The sequence below is a fragment of the Pimephales promelas genome, chromosome 23 (genome assembly GCF_988280905.1).
Source record: "Pimephales promelas chromosome 23, fPimPro1.hap1.1, whole genome shotgun sequence".
NCBI lineage: Eukaryota > Metazoa > Chordata > Actinopteri > Cypriniformes > Leuciscidae > Pimephales > Pimephales promelas.
Genome location: NC_142791.1, coordinates 13,950,075 through 13,967,740, shown reverse-complemented (window position 1 = coordinate 13,967,740; position 17,666 = coordinate 13,950,075). Strand labels below are relative to the sequence as shown.

The 17,666-nt window shown below is 38.7% G+C and overlaps 2 protein-coding genes across 3 annotated transcripts; one reads left to right on the top strand and one right to left on the bottom strand.

Moving 5' to 3' along the window:
* Positions 1-1,445: 1,445 nt before the first annotated feature.
* Positions 1,446-7,531, top strand: trim23 (tripartite motif containing 23). Of its 2 annotated transcripts, XM_039680368.2 has the most exons (11): positions 1,446-1,594; positions 2,203-2,365; positions 2,462-2,583; positions 2,811-3,089; positions 3,836-4,018; positions 4,094-4,309; positions 4,417-4,551; positions 6,147-6,276; positions 6,362-6,472; positions 6,601-6,725; positions 7,009-7,531. In XM_039680368.2, the coding sequence occupies exons 1-11, from the start codon at positions 1,463-1,465 to the stop codon at positions 7,186-7,188; spliced, it is 1,776 nt and encodes a 591-aa protein (XP_039536302.2). In that variant the 5' UTR covers positions 1,446-1,462; the 3' UTR covers positions 7,189-7,531. The 2 variants fall into 2 exon arrangements, with proteins under 2 accessions (XP_039536302.2, XP_039536303.1); XM_039680369.2 differs by lacking the exons at positions 1,446-1,594; positions 2,203-2,365; positions 2,462-2,583 and having other exon boundaries at positions 2,815-2,937; positions 3,006-3,089; positions 7,009-7,458.
* A 1,596-nt stretch (positions 7,532-9,127) lies between these two features.
* ppwd1 (peptidylprolyl isomerase domain and WD repeat containing 1) lies at positions 9,128-15,979 on the bottom strand. Its single transcript, XM_039680367.2, has 11 exons — positions 15,819-15,979; positions 15,457-15,559; positions 14,849-14,952; positions 14,631-14,751; positions 13,088-13,535; positions 12,787-12,977; positions 12,263-12,452; positions 10,696-10,877; positions 10,536-10,617; positions 10,278-10,460; positions 9,128-9,328 (listed from the first exon to the last, which is right to left on the bottom strand). The coding sequence occupies exons 1-11, from the start codon at positions 15,931-15,933 to the stop codon at positions 9,185-9,187; spliced, it is 1,863 nt and encodes a 620-aa protein (XP_039536301.2). The 5' UTR covers positions 15,934-15,979; the 3' UTR covers positions 9,128-9,184.
* Positions 15,980-17,666: the final 1,687 nt, after the last annotated feature.

Below are 17,666 nucleotides of genomic sequence, written 5' to 3'. Positions count from 1 at the left end.
TTGAAAAATAATAAGTCACCGGGAACAGACGGATTAACGGCTGAATTTTATAAGGCTTTTAATAAACTTTTATCCCCGTTTTTGCTTGAAGTTTATAAAGAGAGTGTAGAAAGTGCCCTGCTTCCTCCGACTCTGTGTCAAGGACTTATAACTTTAATCTCAAAACCTAATAAAGATCCGTTGTTAATTGATAATTGGCGGCCAATTACATTGTTAAATAACGATTATAAAATTATTGCTTTGGTTTTATCTAAAAGATTAAAATGTGTTTTAAATAACTTAATTGATGAATGCCAATCTGGCTTTTTACAAAAAAGGCACATCTTTAATAATATACGTCTGGTTTTAGACATTCTAGATTATTCTGAGTTGCTCTGTAATGATAGTCTTATTCTCTTCTTAGACTATTATAAAGCCTTCGATTCCCTGGAGCATGAATTTTTGTTTCAGACTCTTCGCAAGGTGGGATTTGGTGACTTCTTTTGTAGATCTATCAAAATGCTTTATACTAACTGCAATTGCTCTATTAAACTCAGTAGTGGTACCTCTCCTAGATTTTCTCTGAATCGGGGAGTCAGGCAGGGATGCCCAATATCCCCTTATCTGTTTCTGATGGCTACTGAACTTCTAAATTTACATATCAAAGAAAGCCCTTTAAAAGGAATAACTATTGATGACACTGAAGTTGTAATGAGTCAGTTAGCTGATGACACTGTTTTGTTTTTAAAGGATGCCTCTCAGGTTGCGGTAGCATTAGAGACTCTTGAGCCCTTCTCTAAAGCGTCAGGCCTTCGCCTTAACATAAACAAATGTGAGTTACTCCCAGTTGGTAATTGTCTGGAGTCCGTAATTTGTAATATTCCTGTAAGTGAAAGTGTTACTTATTTGGGAGTTAAAATAATCAAAGATGATAAAACAAGATGCCCTTCCAATTTTCTTCCAATTATTGAAAAGACACGTAAGGTATTGAATCATTGGTTGCTAAGAGATTTATCACTCAAGGGCAGAGTTCTGCTTACTAAAGCAGAGGGCATTTCTCGATTATCATATGCCGCGCAATCGATCGCCTACTATATAGTAGGAAAGTAGGCATATTGGAACGCACTTAAGTCCGAATCTCGCGACAATTGCTACGTCACCCAGGTAATTCTCGCCTACTCTTTTGGATTCATTCATACTTTTTTGCTCGCCTACTCTTTTTCCCATACTAAATAGTAGGGAAGTTTGCGGTTTGGAACGCAGCCGATGTCTATGCGCGTGCCTATGTCCTGAACTTCGTCGACGGAAACAGCTGACGGACTGATCCATTGTCATAAAAGGGGTGCCTTTGTGACAAGAATGTTTTTTTTTTTAATTCAAACATACAACAAACCTGCTACTTTTTTGTATAATAGGAATAAGAGAAAAAATAGTTGTTCCTATAAATGTTTTATATAATAACTTCAACTTGTCCAGAAGCAGTATGTCTTGTTCTCATCGAAGTGTCATCAGATGGTTCAGTCCGAGGATGGCCGCTGCTGTCGGTATAAATAAACAGGCGTCGATGGAGCCGTGTGCGCGACACGGCCGTGGAAACACTTCAAATGCGGTGAAGGTACGACATGCATGAAATAAATAACTGCTACACTAGATGTTTAGCGTATAGAAATCACGAGAGCGATTTATTTTTGGTCCCGATGGAGTTCAATGAGATTCTGCAGGGCGTTAGCACGCTAATGATAGCGCCATCATTCAGTCACTGCGTTTTTTTTTTATTAAACACACTGTTGAACACTCATTTAAAAGCTCGATTAAAAACAGTTCGTTATGAAATAGGGTGTTTATATTAATAAATATACAGTTATAACTAGCATTAGTGCTGAATAGGTTAACGTATGCTGGCTAGAATGGGGACTGTGCCTCAAAATACTCAGTAGGGCAATTTGAGAAATTATGCATATCTAGATATGAATTTTCGAATGTTTATATAGATTGTACTCAAAGTTTAGTCTTATAAATAAATACATACAATGTCTATGAATGGTAATATTTGACTTTATGCATATAATGTAGTAATTACTGCTTCTAAATATTAAATTAAGCTTTAAATTATACACAGAATATGCAATGTGTGTATATATAATGTGTATATACATATGTATGTATAAATGCTAATATTTGGCAATCATAAATTTTAATCCCCATATGCATGTGATTGTGAAGGTGTTGGAGTGTGGTGTGTGCGAGGATGTGTTTTCTCTACAGGGGGACAAGGTCCCGCGGCTGCTGCTGTGCGGACACACGGTGTGTCACGACTGCTTGACCCGTCTGCCTCTCCATGGCAGGGCAGTCCGCTGCCCCTTTGACAGACAGGTCACCGAGCTGGGTGAGCTTTACATTGCTGTTGTGTTCTTCATAATAACAGGATATTTATCTAGTATTTCTCTAGTAGAAAGAAAAACGTTTTCATTGTGCTCTGCAGGAGACTCGGGTGTGTGGGGCCTAAAGAAGAACTTTGCCCTGCTAGAATTGCTTGAACGGCTACAGAATGGGGCATCCCATCAGTCAGGCATGTCAGAGGATTCACTTCGGGAGATGGGCGAGGTTCGAAATATGTGATTTCTTTTTAAAATAAATTATAATAATTATTATGATTATTATTTATTTGGATGTTTATTACTGTTAAATATATAATATTTTTGTCTTAAGAATATTTGTGTTATTTATTGAACACAGGCTATATTGCTGCTGAGTCATTTTTATCAAAGCAATAAATTAGGCTGTGGGATAACAGATGATTTTATTTTGAATTTTTGCCATGTCTCCTTTAGTGCGTAATCCGCTGTGATGAGGATGAGACTCACACTGCTTCCATGTACTGCACGGTGTGTGCCACGCACCTGTGTGCTGAGTGCTGCCAGCTCACACACTCCACTCGGACGCTGGCCAAGCACCGGCGCGTGCCCCTGGCAGACAAGCCCCATGAGAAGATGCTCTGCCCGCAGCACCAGGTGCACGCCATCGAGTTTGTGTGCCTGGAAGACGGCTGCCTGCCCGGGCCGCTCATGTGCTGCGTGTGCAAGGAGTACGGAAAGCACCAAGGGCATAAGGTGCGGAGATACAATACAACTCAGTTCAAAACCACTGGTTAATCTTTAGGCATAGAATTTGGAATGTAAAAACAATGCTTGTTTTTTTAGATGCATTGTTTAAAAGTCAGATGCAAATGAATTGAAATATTAAAAAAATATCTTAATATTGCACTTTAAAATATTTAATCATTTGTTTTGCTGTTGCTTCTAGTGCAATAAAAAGTCTAAAGCAGGGTTATAATCAATAACTAAAACCATTAAAAACATCTCTTACTTAAAAATAAACATTAACTAAAATGAAAATAAAATGTACAGAAAATTATTTCATGTACTTGCCAAGGCGACATTTGAAGTACTAAAATAAGCTGAAAATTTAAATAAAATAAAAAAATTCATATAAAAATGTTATCTTTTTTTTAAATTCCCCAATAAAATCACAAAATTTTACCTAAAATGTAAGCTGAACATTTTTATATTTAAAATTGCATGTAGTTTTTTTTTTAAACTTGCCTAAGATTCATTACGAGTTATGCAATCGATTAGCTGTTCACTGTGTTGAATCAAATGGGAGATCTGTAACAAATAATGTATAGCGTCATTTTTAATGCATCCATCAAAGAAAGCATGGATTAAAAAAGGTTATTGTGTATTTTAAGAATTATTATTGGCTTATGCAATTATTTCTGGAGAATTTAAATTTGACGTTTTGTTCTTGTTTTCAGTCACTCGTTCCCTGATCTCTTTTCATGAAAATGTTTTACCAGCATGCTGTACTAGAGGGTGAAGCCAACCAGATTCGTGGGTCCATCCTGGACATGGCACACTGCATCCGTACGTTCACAGAGGAAGTGTCGGAGTACTCCAGGAAACTAGTGGGCATCGTGCAGCAGATTGAAGGAGGAGAGCAGATCGTGGAGGACAGCATGGGCATGGCTCACACTGAACATGTATGAGAGTGTTCTTGGGTGATTGTGATAACCTAAAGCGTTTGCATCTGTGTAAGATTCTTGGTTTCTGCTCAGGTTCCAGGAACAGCGGAGAGCGCCCGGTCTTGCGTACGTGCCTACTTTGCCGATCTACACGAGACCCTGTGTCGTCAAGAGGAGATGGCTCTGAGTGTGGTGGACGCGCACGTGCGAGAGAGGCTGATCTGGCTTCGACAGCAGCAGGAGGACATGACCATACTGCTGTCACAGGTGTCCACTGCCTGTCTGCACTGCGAGAAAACACTACAGCAGGTACACACTCTGTCACGTCACACACTCAGCTGGATCAGAAGCAGTTCAGGAATTTCAGTTGGTTTGTTGTGTGTTTTTTTTTTTTTTTGTGTTTTTTTTTTTGCCAGGATGATTGCAGGGTGGTTTTGTCGAAACAGGAGATCAACCGACTGCTAGAGACACTGCAGAAGCAGCAGCAGCAGTTTACAGAGCTGGCCGACCACATTCAGCTGGATGCAGGCATCCCTGTTACTTTCACTAAGGTACTTTACATCGCCTTGTTTACACAGCGACGGATGTGATATGACTTTCATAAAAACATAAGTAAGACCCGTAAGACCTTCATTCATCTTCGGAACACAAATTAAGATCTTTTTGATGAAATCCGAGAGCTTTCTGACCCCTCAATAGACCGAAATGCAACAACCACTTTAAAGGCCCAGAAAGTTAAAAAAGACATCTTTAACATAGTCCATGTGACTACAGTCGTTCAACTTTAATGTTATGAATTATCCAACTTTAGTCAATGATCTCTTCTCTTCCACATCATTCTTCTACACTGTTGAAGTAGTGTAAACATTGCAGTGCTTCTGGATCTACGTCAGAACTCCGCTTCACTATTGGCCAACGCTGTTCACATGAGCACCACGACACATGCATGTGATGCTGACTAAGGAGGGTCGACAATAGTGAGGTGGTGTTCTGACCTAGAACCAAGAAGCCTGACATGTTTTACACTACGTCAACAGCGTAGGAGAATGACCTTGAAGGTGAATGATGATATGATGAATGTCGGTGATTAATGACAGAATTGTTTTGGGTGAACTGTCCATTTAACATGTACGAATAAAGTTTGTGATCTTTAAGTTTATTTAAGCGGTCACGCCGTGATGTTTCGATCCTCTATTGGTCACACATCTCCACTCCATATGGGAGTAAACATTCATTCTCGAATCAGAGTTCACCAAACTTGAACTTTGGTGCACGGCAAACTTTCCATGAGTTTGCATATCCAGTCTCCTGCATTTGCATGCATATGAATGGAAGTCAGTGTAGTGTAGTGTAGTGTAGTGCGACCGTCCCTTTAGTCAAACAAACAGATGCCTCTAGCAGTGTACTGCACATAGATCAAACATTGTAATGCAATGTTGTATGTTTATTTGTGTCTTATGGGGGCTTAAATGGACGCTGATGGTCATTGTCTGCGTGCAAAATGAAATGGCTAGAGTTTAAACTGAAACTCCATACGAATGTCAAGGGATATGTTGGAAGAATTCGGTGCCATGGCCAGACCTCTTGTTGGGCCTAATGCGTAATACCATGTTGTTTTACATGCACAAAAGCTCACAACGTGTCATCAGTATGCAAATAAACTGTTTCCTTCATCTTAAAGGAATAGTTCACCTTAAAATGAAGATTCTGTCATCATTTACTCAGCCTCAAGTTGGTTCAAACCTGTATGAATATCTTTCTTCTGCTGAACACAAAATATATTTTTATATATATATGCATTACATTTCTGTAGTAATTGATTTTTAGAGTTTATTTACATTAAGTTTATTTTCAAAATGTGCATCAAGTAAAGTTGGATGGAAAACCCTGACTAAGATATATATATGTATGTGTGCTCAGTTACCTTTCCCTACCTCACTAACTTGCCAGATATGTTACCCCTTTTTATTCTGGGACCTTGGATTTTACTAATGAAGCACTGGTATGACATTTCACAACATGAACTAACTTTGCCTCGTCTGGTTGTTAGCGTGCTAAGAAAGTAACTGCTGTTCTTGAACTGAGTTGTGTAGTGATGATGCGTTTGATATCCGTATTAAACAGATGTGTCCGTCTTCTTTTCCAGGACAACCGTGTGCACATTGGTCCAAAGATGGAGATCCGGGTTGTGACTTTGGGCTTAGATGGAGCTGGCAAAACTACTATTCTTTTCAAACTGAAGCAAGATGAGTTTATGCAGCCCATACCGACCATAGGTATCCTTGTGCAACGGAAATACATGTACAGAAATGCAAACATGCAACGGTGTTTAGATAATAAAGAATTCTCTTTCTGTTTTAGGTTTTAATGTTGAAACTGTTGAATACAAAAACCTGAAATTCACCATTTGGGATGTGGGTGGCAAGCATAAACTCCGCCCACTCTGGAAACACTATTATCTGAACACACAAGGTATCGCGCAGAGATGCTGCTTCTAGAGTTAAAAATTCACTTCACTGTGGCTTCTTCGTTCATAATGAAGTTCACACAATCACATTTTTTGCACTTTAATGAGTGGGGTCGTTTGTTCTGTCTCCCAGCGGTGGTGTTTGTGATTGACAGCTGTCACCGAGACCGGCTGATGGAGTCTCACAGTGAACTGGCCAAACTGCTGACAGAGAAAGAGCTCAGAGATGCTCTGCTGCTCATCTTTGCCAACAAACAGGTGAGAGATGTGAACAATTGACTATGTTTTGAACTTGGCATTAAAATCAATATTATTGTCCCCCAGAATATTTTGTTGTATGAATAACTAGCTTCATGAATTCTTTACTTTATTAACACCTATATGTTAAAATCAAGAGTTGTTCAATGACTACAACGTGCAATAGGCTATGCTTGTTTTATTGGAGATTCTCTACTTTCAGAAGATGTATGTAACAGGTTTTGCCAGTATGTGTGTCCGCTGTAAACTCTTGACCAAGACTTTGTGACGTGTGTCTCTGTAGGACGTCCCCGGCGCGGTGTCCGTGGAGGAGATGACTGAGCTCCTGAGCTTACACAAATTGTGCTGCGGGCGCAGCTGGCACATCCAGGGCTGTGACGCCCGCAGTGGCATGGGGCTTCACGAGGGCCTGGACTGGCTCTCACGCCAGCTGGTGGCCGCAGGAGTTTTGGATGTGGCCTGAGGGACGCTTACCCACTCTCAATAGACTTGTGACTCACAACTCAAGCCTGTCTGTGTCACTTGCACAGTCACCCTGCTCATGGTTACCCATGTCATACCATCATACATCAGTAGACTTGCTGCTGTGCGCGCTTGTGGTTCAATGGTGTTCATAAATGGAGCTCATATAAGACTCCAGGTTAAATACAAGGCAACATCCTGCAGGTTATCACCAAACATATTTTCAGCTCATCACTCATCTTTCTAAATAAAAACAAAATTTTGAAACGTATTATGGAAGCCTATGGGCAAGTGTGCTTCATAGACTTCCATTGGAAATGCTTTACTGTATAAAAAAAAGAAAAGATTTGTTTATTATAACAAAGTGAGTTGAAATTGTGTTGTTAACAAAAATATATTTGCAGATGTGGTCCAAAAAGTTGATTAACATGAACTATTCCTTTGAAAAGAAGTTAACGAACATGACTAACTAAACTTACTGTCCCTTCTGTTAAAACAGAGAAACGTAACATCTGGTTAATGATCCTTGTCTTTTCAAGGTCAGTTTGCTCATTTGCCTAATAGTAACTAATGCCTGGAGATATTTCTAGATGTGCTTAAGCTAAATATTCTGGTCATTTTTGTACAGACACCCATTTAAAGTCCCTGTAGTATAGTGTGCAAACAGCACAAGGTTTATATATAGATCTATTCAATGTTTTAATCATAGGTAAAGCCCCTTGGGTAAGGATGAAATGAGGCTCCATCACTAGATTCATGGTTACTGCAATGTGAAGTGCCTGTTGTGTCAGATTAACCAGTTACTGAAATCATCAGAAAGGTCATGTGATCAAATCCATTGCCATTGATCAAGTAATTTGAGGGTGAATTTCACAAAACACACCAACATGTATAGGTCATGCTTCCCTTTAATTTATACAATTAATTTTTTCATTAAACTTGTTCTAGGGACATTAAATTCTTGCATTATTCATTACAATCAAGCACATCCTACCCTTATATTCTCATTACTGTAATATAATGTGAAATTGTTTTAGACAATTACGTATTCAGACATGGTAGTATTGCCTTTATGGATATTTATTCAAATAAATATTAAAATCGTCACTGGGATTTAAAAAACATCTGTAAGGAATATAATGCACTTAACTGTTATGAAAAAATTTTCAGACCCTTAAAATGTGACCCACACATGTTATTTTGCTGTTGTTGCGAGATTCACCTAGACATACCATTATTCTTAACATCTCCAGCTGTTTTTATGGCTGTTTTTTTTTTTTTTTTCAGTTTTTTTGTGGCTTTGTGAATGAGCCTGTAAATATTTATTGAAATGTCCCTTGTGGTCTTATGACTGATGCATGGGTGTAGGTGTATTTTCACCATGTATGAAGAGATGGAAGTGTTTGTGGCAAAAAACAATGTTACTGATTATTTATATTTGAAAGAATTGTAGTTGTCATGAAAAAAAAAGTATAAACCTGTTTCCAGTTCATCAGTCCATTGCTTATTAATATCTGGCTTTGTTTATCTTGATTTGTTGGAACAAGCATTTCTTGGCATCTTAAAAGGCAGAAACATTACATTCATTGATATACTTAATGTATCACGCAACTGTGGCCGCGCATGTAAACGCTCCATTACTCGACATTATCCGCATTAGTCCGGTTTAGGAACCATTCTTTGTTTTGAAACATTGATCCTCATTGCCATGTAATGTTGAATAACTGTACTTAGATAAAGCATGTGTGAAGACTATCTCTGTCCCCTATTGCAGGATGATCTGGAGTTATCGTGAATGTGAGTTTTGGACGCCTCTCGAGAAGCACACTGCTCACCCACATTTGTTGTTGATACGACCACGGCTTTTTGTATAACCATTAATAATGTTACGCTATTAAAAACCAAGCTGAATGATGCATCACTATTGAAAATTAGTATTATTTAAAAAAGGGTAGTTTATTTTACAAAATCAGAAGAATAGAGCTGAGACTGCACATCTATTTGACAGTGATGTTTATGATGCTGATATCTTCATACGGCTTGTCGGTTTTGGGGTTCACCTTTAAGTTGGAGATCCGCTGGACCACCTCCATTCCTTTAGTGGTCCTCCCAAAGACTGTGTGCTTGTTATCCAGCCAGGGCTAATTAAAGAGAGAATGAGAAAACAATGATTTAAAGGAGTAGTTCACTTTTAAAACAACTTTTGCTGATAATTTACTCACCCCCATGTCATCCAAGATGTCCACGTCTTTCTTTCTTCAGTCGGAAAGAAATTAAGGTTTTTGATGAAAACATTTCAGGATTTTCTCCATATAATGGACTTCAATGGTCCAAATGAGAGTTTCAGTGCAGCTTCAAGGGGCTTTAAATGACACCAGACGATGAATAAGGGTCTTATCTAGCAAAACGATCGCTCATTTAAAAAACAAATAAAAAAATTAAAGTTTTATAAGCACAAATGCTCGCATTGCTCTGTTCTGTGATGAACGTTCATGACTCTTGTTCGAACTTGTTCAAAATGAACAAATCTTTTTTCGAGTCATGACTCGAAGGGTCCTAGATAAGACCCTTATTCATCGCCTGGTGTCGTTTAAAGCCCTTTGAAGCTGCACTGAAACTCTCATTTAAACCGTTTGATTCCCATTGAAGTCCATTATATGGAGAAAATCCTTAATTTCTTTTTGACTGAAAAAAGAACGATGTGGGCATCTTGGATGACATGGGGTGAGTAAATTATCAGCAAAATATTTTTTTAAAAGTGAACTACTCCTTTAAATTAACTATTAGCTTAATTGGCAACTCAAAATGAATGACTTAAGATGATTTTTCCCAAAGTCATAGTAATTGACATGACATTCAAGAAGTGAGACATTTAGGACTATATTGACTTGATTGAATATTTAGGGCTGGTAAAAATTAGATTTTCTTTTTAATGAATTCATTTCACAAATTATTTATGAACTGTTTTTGAAAAACTGTCCTAAGAAAAACAGTGCAACCAGGGTAGTCATATTCAGAAATGTATCCTGAAATCTGAAAGTTTCTTAAAAAAAAAAAAAAAAAGGGGAAAAAAAGTAATGATGGTCTTACAGTTGGGACGACGGTGATGAAAAACTGCGACCCGTTGGTCCCCGGGCCTGCGTTGGCCATGCTGAGGGTGTATGGTCTGTCGTGCCTCAGTGTGGCATGAAACTCATCCTCAAACTCTCCACCCCAGATGCTTTCTCCACCCATCCCTGTGCCCGTCGGATCTCCGGTCTGGATCATGAAGCCCTGCACACATACGAGAAGCCACCTGTTCAAGTCTCATCCACAACTCATCTAAACTAAACACTACTGTGCTCATACCTTGATGACACGATGAAATATGTGTCCATTGTAATAACTGTTCCTGCTGTGGACGCAGAAGTTCTCCACTGTTTTGGGGCACCTGAGAAGCACAAATAAATAAGTTACAGCCGTACAGCCGTCTCAGACCAAACTGCTGTCAAATGACACAAACACATACTCCACAGGAAAGAGTTTGATGTGAATGTCGCCCATTGTGGTGTGAATGATGGCGCTGTCCGACACTCTTTTCGGCCCTTCTGCCTGTGTGGCTGCCATCACTTCCTCTTTAGACGGCTTCTCATTAAAGACGTCACGGTCCGAATCAGCACTCTTGGTGTCCTCCGGCTCTCTCTTTGTAAACTATTCAAAAACAAAATACAGCATAAAGAGTCTAGATTGTCAGATTCTTCTGGACACCAATGGAAAGTAACATTAGAGCTTTTCACACTGGGTTGGTGATGGAAAACATCAATTGGAGTAAAGAATAGACCGTTTAATTCTTAAAGGGATACTTCAGGATTTAGCATTAAGCTTTGTATTAGTAGAAAACCTGTAGTACTTTTGAATTACCACGCTTTCCACCCTCATATCCCCTTGAGACGAGAGATTTATGTATTTTTTGTCTGGAAAAAAATCCTCAGATGACGCAAAAATCTCTTCATTTTGAATCATCAGAGGATTTTTTTGCCTAGTGGGTGAGATCTCACTGACTCCTTTTTGGAAGCTAAGATAGCAGGCTCTTGTTCCGTGGAGAAAGCCGAGTAATAGGGGTTACCATCCTCTATTTGGCATGTCCGGCTTTTGCTTTCTGCAGTTGCCATTCATTGTTTACATGCACCAGGGGTTTAAAAAGAACCAGAGTTAAAGGGTTAGTTCACCCAAAAATGAAAATTAAGTCATTAATTACTCACCCCCATGCTGTACCAACCCCGTAAGACCTTCATTCGTCTTCGGAACACAAATGAAGATATTTTTGATTAAATTTGAGAGCTGTATAACTACCACATTGGCTCCTAAGGGACTGCCTCTTGACAGCCCAAAAAGTCAATGAAGAAAATGTTTAAATATCCCAGGTGACTACCGTGGCTCAACTATATGTTTATCAAGCGACGAGAATACTTTTTGTGCGAAAAAACAAACAAAAATAACGAGTTTATTCGACTGTTTCTTTTCTTCCTTGTAGGCCAGAACGAGACTTCCTTAGATTTCCACGACGCATGCGCGAGATTTGCGATCTGCTCACATCGCTTACACTACTTCAGATCGCAATTCTCGCGCATGCGTCGTGGAAATCTAAGGAAGTCTCGTTCTGGCCTACAAGGAAGAAAAGGAATAGTCGAATAAACTCGTTATTTTTGTTTGTTTTTCCGCACAAAAAGTATTCTCGTCGCTTGATAAACATATAGTTGAGCCACGGTAGTCACCTGGGATATTTAAACATTTTCTTCATTGACTTTCTGGGCCGTCAAGAGGCAGTCCCTTAGGAGCCAATGTGGTAGTTATACAGCTCTCAAATTTAATCAAAAATATCTTCATTTGTGTTCCGAAGACGAACGAAGGTCTTACGGGGTTGGTACAGCATGGGGGTGAGTAATTAATGACTTAATTTTCATTTTTGGGTGAACTAACCCTTTAACTTAACAGAGATAAGTTAAGTGTGGAAAGCCCTATACAGAAATAAATGATTATAGTAACATATAGAGAAAGCAAAGCTTCGGGATAGTGTTGGGTTTTTGTAATGGCACCATGTAGAAGCGGTTCTTCTTGAAGGCGGTGCAGAAGATGGTGGGGTCTGGACTGGAGCTCTGCAGCGCTGGGTTGTCGGAGGCCTTCATCTCAATGGTTGGTGCCGCATGCATGGTCTTGGCTACTCCCTGAAACAGACTCAACTGCGCCACACGAATGTTCTCCAGTTTGCCCAGAATCCGCACACACCTTGACAGAGAAAACAGATCACAGACAGAATAAAAAGACTTTCAGAATGGCTCATGTATTAATTTTGATTTAGGCCAATGCCGTTACCTTGGCTTAAGTTTTCAAAAATTTATTTCACAACAAATCTTAAGCCATTATGCTTCTGTAATGTGACAAATTTCAGAATGAGGCGAGAAGATATTTGGTCAAAAGACCATAAATGATGAAAATTATACTGATGCTAAACTACTTATGGTGATATCTGAAACGTTGTGCCATTAAATTAATTTAGATTCAGAAATGGTAAATATGCTCATCATAGAAGAAATGCATTTCATAGTGTGCGTGTATCTACCTGTTAGTCTCCACGTTTATGACTTTAATGCCCAGCATGGTGCCATACAGCACAAAGTGTCCCGTCTCATCGAAGATGACGTTGGTCAGTCGGATGCCGTCCACCTTCTCCAGCTCTCGCTCCACCGCCATTCTGCGGCCAAACTCCATATCGGGCAGCTGCTGCCTCATCTGCTGGAGCTCCGTGAACATCTGCCGCCACACAGAGAACACACACTCTTACTCAAACTCTTCCAGTGAGTGTTTGTTAACCCTTGAAATCTGTGGTTATATGATATTATAATTATCAAACACTAACTTACGGTTAATGATTCGTCAAAGACCCTCATCAGCTTCCCAGTGAGGAAGCGGAAAATCCTCACTTTGCGGTCAACGGCGATGGTGGCCATTTTCTTGCCGTCTTGAGAGAACATCAGGCTGGTGGGATACGTTCTGCTTTTGGCAAACTCGTACAAGTCCGTGTCAGTCTTGAACTCCCACTCCACCTGCCGTGGGAATTTGAACTCGCTCGGGAGGCCTGTCCAGTATTCCAACATTCCCGCTTTATCAGCCGACACTATGACGCGATATTTTGGATTCAGGCGGATCTGAGACAGTGGTGCGCTGTGCATCTTTTCAAACTTGTGCAGGGGTTGATTACTTCCACGCCCGTCGTATACAAAAATCTTCCCGGTGGATTTCTCAGAGCAGGCTACGGTGGAGATGGCATCGCCCGGATTATAGATCCACTCGCACTGGCCTGGATGGAAGCTGGGGAAAAAAGAAAAGAAAAGAGAAATAAATAATAAACTCTCTTGTCTCTTCACTCTCTGGTGGTCTAAACTGAAAAAAAAAAAATTACATTTGAAATTTTATACTTCAGTACAATGATATGATTTTTTTGTAGAACTTGCTATAAATACACACCAAAAAATTGTGGTCATGATACTAAAAGAATAATTACTCTTTTAAAAAAAAAGGTCACTTGTGAGATTTTGAAATGTTTGAGAAATACAAATAATACAGAGCAATTTTTTGGACACAATTTAGAAATCAGTATCGAAGTATGTATATGTATATATACACACACAAATGATTTACTTTATTTCTTCCACCAAATTACACCAATCCTCCTTTGATACATTGGATTTAAATACATTCTCTATATTTTTTAAACTGTATTAACTGAAAATAAGGTTCATATGAAATAGTTCTCCTAATAACTATATAAACATGGTACTAGACAATGCTAAATTCAATTCTTAATTATGCAGTATTTCTACATAAAATAATGCATAATTTAGATGTGAATATTGTCTAGTAGCATAAAATTCCCTCAAAATACAACATATTAAAGAATAAACATTGAAACAAAATATAGTAACTTATTATTTTTTTTTAATTACTAATCTTAAGGTTTTATTTTTAATTTACTCCCAAGGATTACAAGTGTGTGCCAAAAGTTTTTTTCTCTACATCCCATCACATGATGGAGTTTGGGTTCCTTGCCACTGTCGCCACTAGCTTACTTAGTTGAGGGCACTAAATATTCAGCAATATTACCAATCTGACTGAGCTGGATGATGACATCACTGTTTTCTACAGAGCTGCTTCATGGATGAAATTAACTAATTTAATAATTGATTATCTTTACAATAGAACTGAATCAACACTGAAATATCACTATAACACTATTTTCTTTTATGCTGTTCAGCTCAAATGGACTGCATGTTTGCATTATTGAATTGTTTTCACTGTAAAGCTGCTTTCAAACAATCTGTATTGTATAAATTGCTATATAAATGTGACTTGACTAAATGAGGAATAATACCAGAGTGTTAAACACTCACACGCACGCGATTTTACCCGAGTTTGAGCATGTTGATCATGTCGAAGTTGACGACATCAAAAACCTTCATGGCCTGATCATCACCTACAGAGCAGAAGAGCGCACCCTCCGCACTGACAGATATACTCTCGATCACACCTACGCACCAGAGACACAGATTATTTACACATACTGCATTTTGTACAGTTTCCAAATGAAAAGCCCCCTGCCACAATGCTAGACATAAGGTACCTACCCAAGTGGCTGCGGAAGTGCTTGACAAACTCCACTCCCTCATCCTCCTTCTTCTTCCAGAATTTCACATGCCCATCTTGACTTGCTGTTATGATAAAATCTGTTCTAGAATGGTATAAAAATTATAATCCGTACATCTGGAGTCAAATAAATGCACTTGAGTGTTGATTTACATGTAAGATCCAGGACTCGGCAATAAGGATGCCAGCTTGACCAGCGCCAATCGGTCAGCACTATCATACTATTTATTTATTTTTCAATTGTGTAAATGCATTTTATGTCTTGTGAACGTAAACATTTGGGGTTTCTGCTACAAAAATGATCTAGCAGGCTGACAAATTCTTTTATAAGTTTTGGAGTTTACTGTATAATAATAATAACTGTATAGTTTCCAACCATAACCAGCCATGGTGTCTGTTCAAATAATAATTATATATTTTTTAAATCTTTTAAATGAACAATAAATAATTTCCCCAAATGTAATAATAATAATGTCAGAAGTATATAATTATAATGTATGAAGAAACAGGGGAAAAAAACCCTTGCTAATATATTTAGGATTTACTAGTCAAATATTCTGTGGTAGCAAGTTGGAGAAAGAAAACTTACTTGGAGCAAACAATGTGTGTTATAACATCTCTGTGCATGTAACTTCTTTCATACATGGAGGCGGAAGGTAAATTGTCCAGGTACAATTTTTCAAACTCAAGAACTGCAAAAGAAGACATATGCTCCATTAATAATTATCTCAAAACTGTAAAATCAGCTGCTATGAAAACACAAGACATACAAGCTGTTATAGAAACGGCTATATAGCATAGTTTTTTATATCAAAAGTTAATCTAGATATAATACAGGCGACTTTAATGCACAAAAAATGCTGTCTAGGACTCTGGGCAGCTCACCAGGGTTAGAGACAGTAATAGTATACGCGTCCATTTTTTTTTATAAAAGAAGCCCAATTAGCGTACCTTTTTTCTTTTTTGTTTGTGTTGCCTCGTTGGGCAGAGGACCGACCCATTCGCCCTCATCTTCCTCTAGTTTGCGTTTATTTTCAGAACCATCACGGCTCACGTCCGACGCCATTTTCAAATAAAAGTTGCTATTTCTTACTCGATGGTGGTTTTAACGTAACAAACGTCTCTCCTTTGACACACTGCCGCCTACAGGAGGGGAGGATCTCGAGACTAGACCGCGGCGCGCAGTCACTAGCCTACACGAGGAACATCTGATGTTCAGTCAAAATAACAATGAGCAATCCTGCTCGAAATGTCACATAAATGGTGAATAAAATCCAAGCACATTTGGGGATAAAATTATGTTTTAGTAACATGAAGCACTGAGTGACAGACTGAGACTGACCTCTACAAAATCACATCATAGGCAACGTGTTAAAAGTTTGGCAACACTGTATTTAAATGTTTCTGATAGACGTCTATTCTGCACACCAAGGCTGCATTTATTTAGTCAAAATATGGTAGAAAAAAACCCCTAATATTGCGAAATTTATTTTCCAATATTTTCATATTGGTAACTATTCCCCTAAGTTATGACATCAGTCAATATGCCATTCTTTTCACCAAACACTATACAAACACTATACTCATTCCACAGAAAAAAGGGGGAAAAAAAGCCCAACAAAAATCAATGGATTTTACTAGCCTAGTTGGCGATCAACAGGCTCAGAATAGAATTTTAGACTAGGCCAGTAGGCCTACTCTTAACATTCTTAAAAACATGCTTGATATTTAGCATCAAGGCACACTTACACACACACACACACACACACACACACACACACACACACACACACACACACACACACACACACACACACACACACACACACACACACACACACACACACACACACACACAACACACACACACACACACACACACACACACACACACACACACACACACACACAAACAGGCGCACACATCTTTGTGGGGACTCTCCATAGGCGTAATGGTTTTTATAGTGTACAAACTGTATATTCTATCCCCTTACCCTGTCCCTATCCCTAAACCTACCCCTCACAGGAAACATTCTGCATTTTTACATTTTCAAAAAAGATTAGTATTTATACGCTGTTTTCCTCATGGGGACCGCTTGCTGCTCCCCACGATGTAGGTGATTTCAGGTTTTACTATACTTGTGGGGACATTTGGATCCACACAATGTAAAACATGAACACACACACACACACACACACACACACACTAGCCTTGCACTACTTTAAGGACAAGACAAGGTGAGTGGTTGCGAAATTTTTTTTAATAAATAACAGCAGTGAAAGCAGCAATGGTTCTCCCCAATGAATGATGTTAACCCATCTCGGATCCCCGAACTTCCCAGTGGTAAATACGACTTGAGAGGGTGTTCATGTCAAATTTTTAACTGGAAACTCGCATTATTTATTATTGTGCTAGGCCTATTTACGTAAAAAGCCACTGAGAGTATAGCCTCGCACCGCTGACCGTCAATTCCTAAATTCTATCCACAATTGGTGATGTGAAATTCAAATGCTTTATTTTGCATGCAAAGTAGGCCTATACTAATCTCATATTTTTTTAGTCTATGATTTCATATGATAAAAAAGAAATTGCAGAAAAAAATTTGATTGGCCTATGGAGTGGAAAGAGCACTTTATGATGCAGAATCATTCCTAATGAACATTTCCCTTATTTATGATATAAAAACATGACAAATAAGTAAAAAACAAAACAACTTCAGTTTAGTTTAAAAATAAATTAGCCATATTCTAAAAAGGATATGTTGAAGGAAATTCTGATAGTTCTTCGGGTAAATGCAA

Bases quoted from the DNA above. Each gene is read 5' to 3' on its own strand.
- trim23 (XM_039680368.2), top strand. From the start codon at position 1,463: ATGTCTTGTTCTCATCGAAGTGTCATCAGATGGTTCAGTCCGAGGATG. The intron at 1,595-2,202 runs GTACGACATGCA...GTGATTGTGAAG, and splicing joins ACACTTCAAATGCGGTGAAG to GTGTTGGAGTGTGGTGTGTG. The intron at 4,019-4,093 runs GTATGAGAGTGT...GTTTCTGCTCAG, and splicing joins GCATGGCTCACACTGAACAT to GTTCCAGGAACAGCGGAGAG.
- ppwd1 (XM_039680367.2), bottom strand. From the start codon at position 15,933: ATGGCGTCGGACGTGAGCCGTGATGGTTCTGAAAATAAACGCAAACTA. The intron at 10,618-10,695 runs GTATGTGTTTGT...TGTGCTTCTCAG, and splicing joins ATCAAACTCTTTCCTGTGGA to GTGCCCCAAAACAGTGGAGA. The intron at 10,461-10,535 runs GTATGAGCACAG...GTATGTGTGCAG, and splicing joins TATTTCATCGTGTCATCAAG to GGCTTCATGATCCAGACCGG.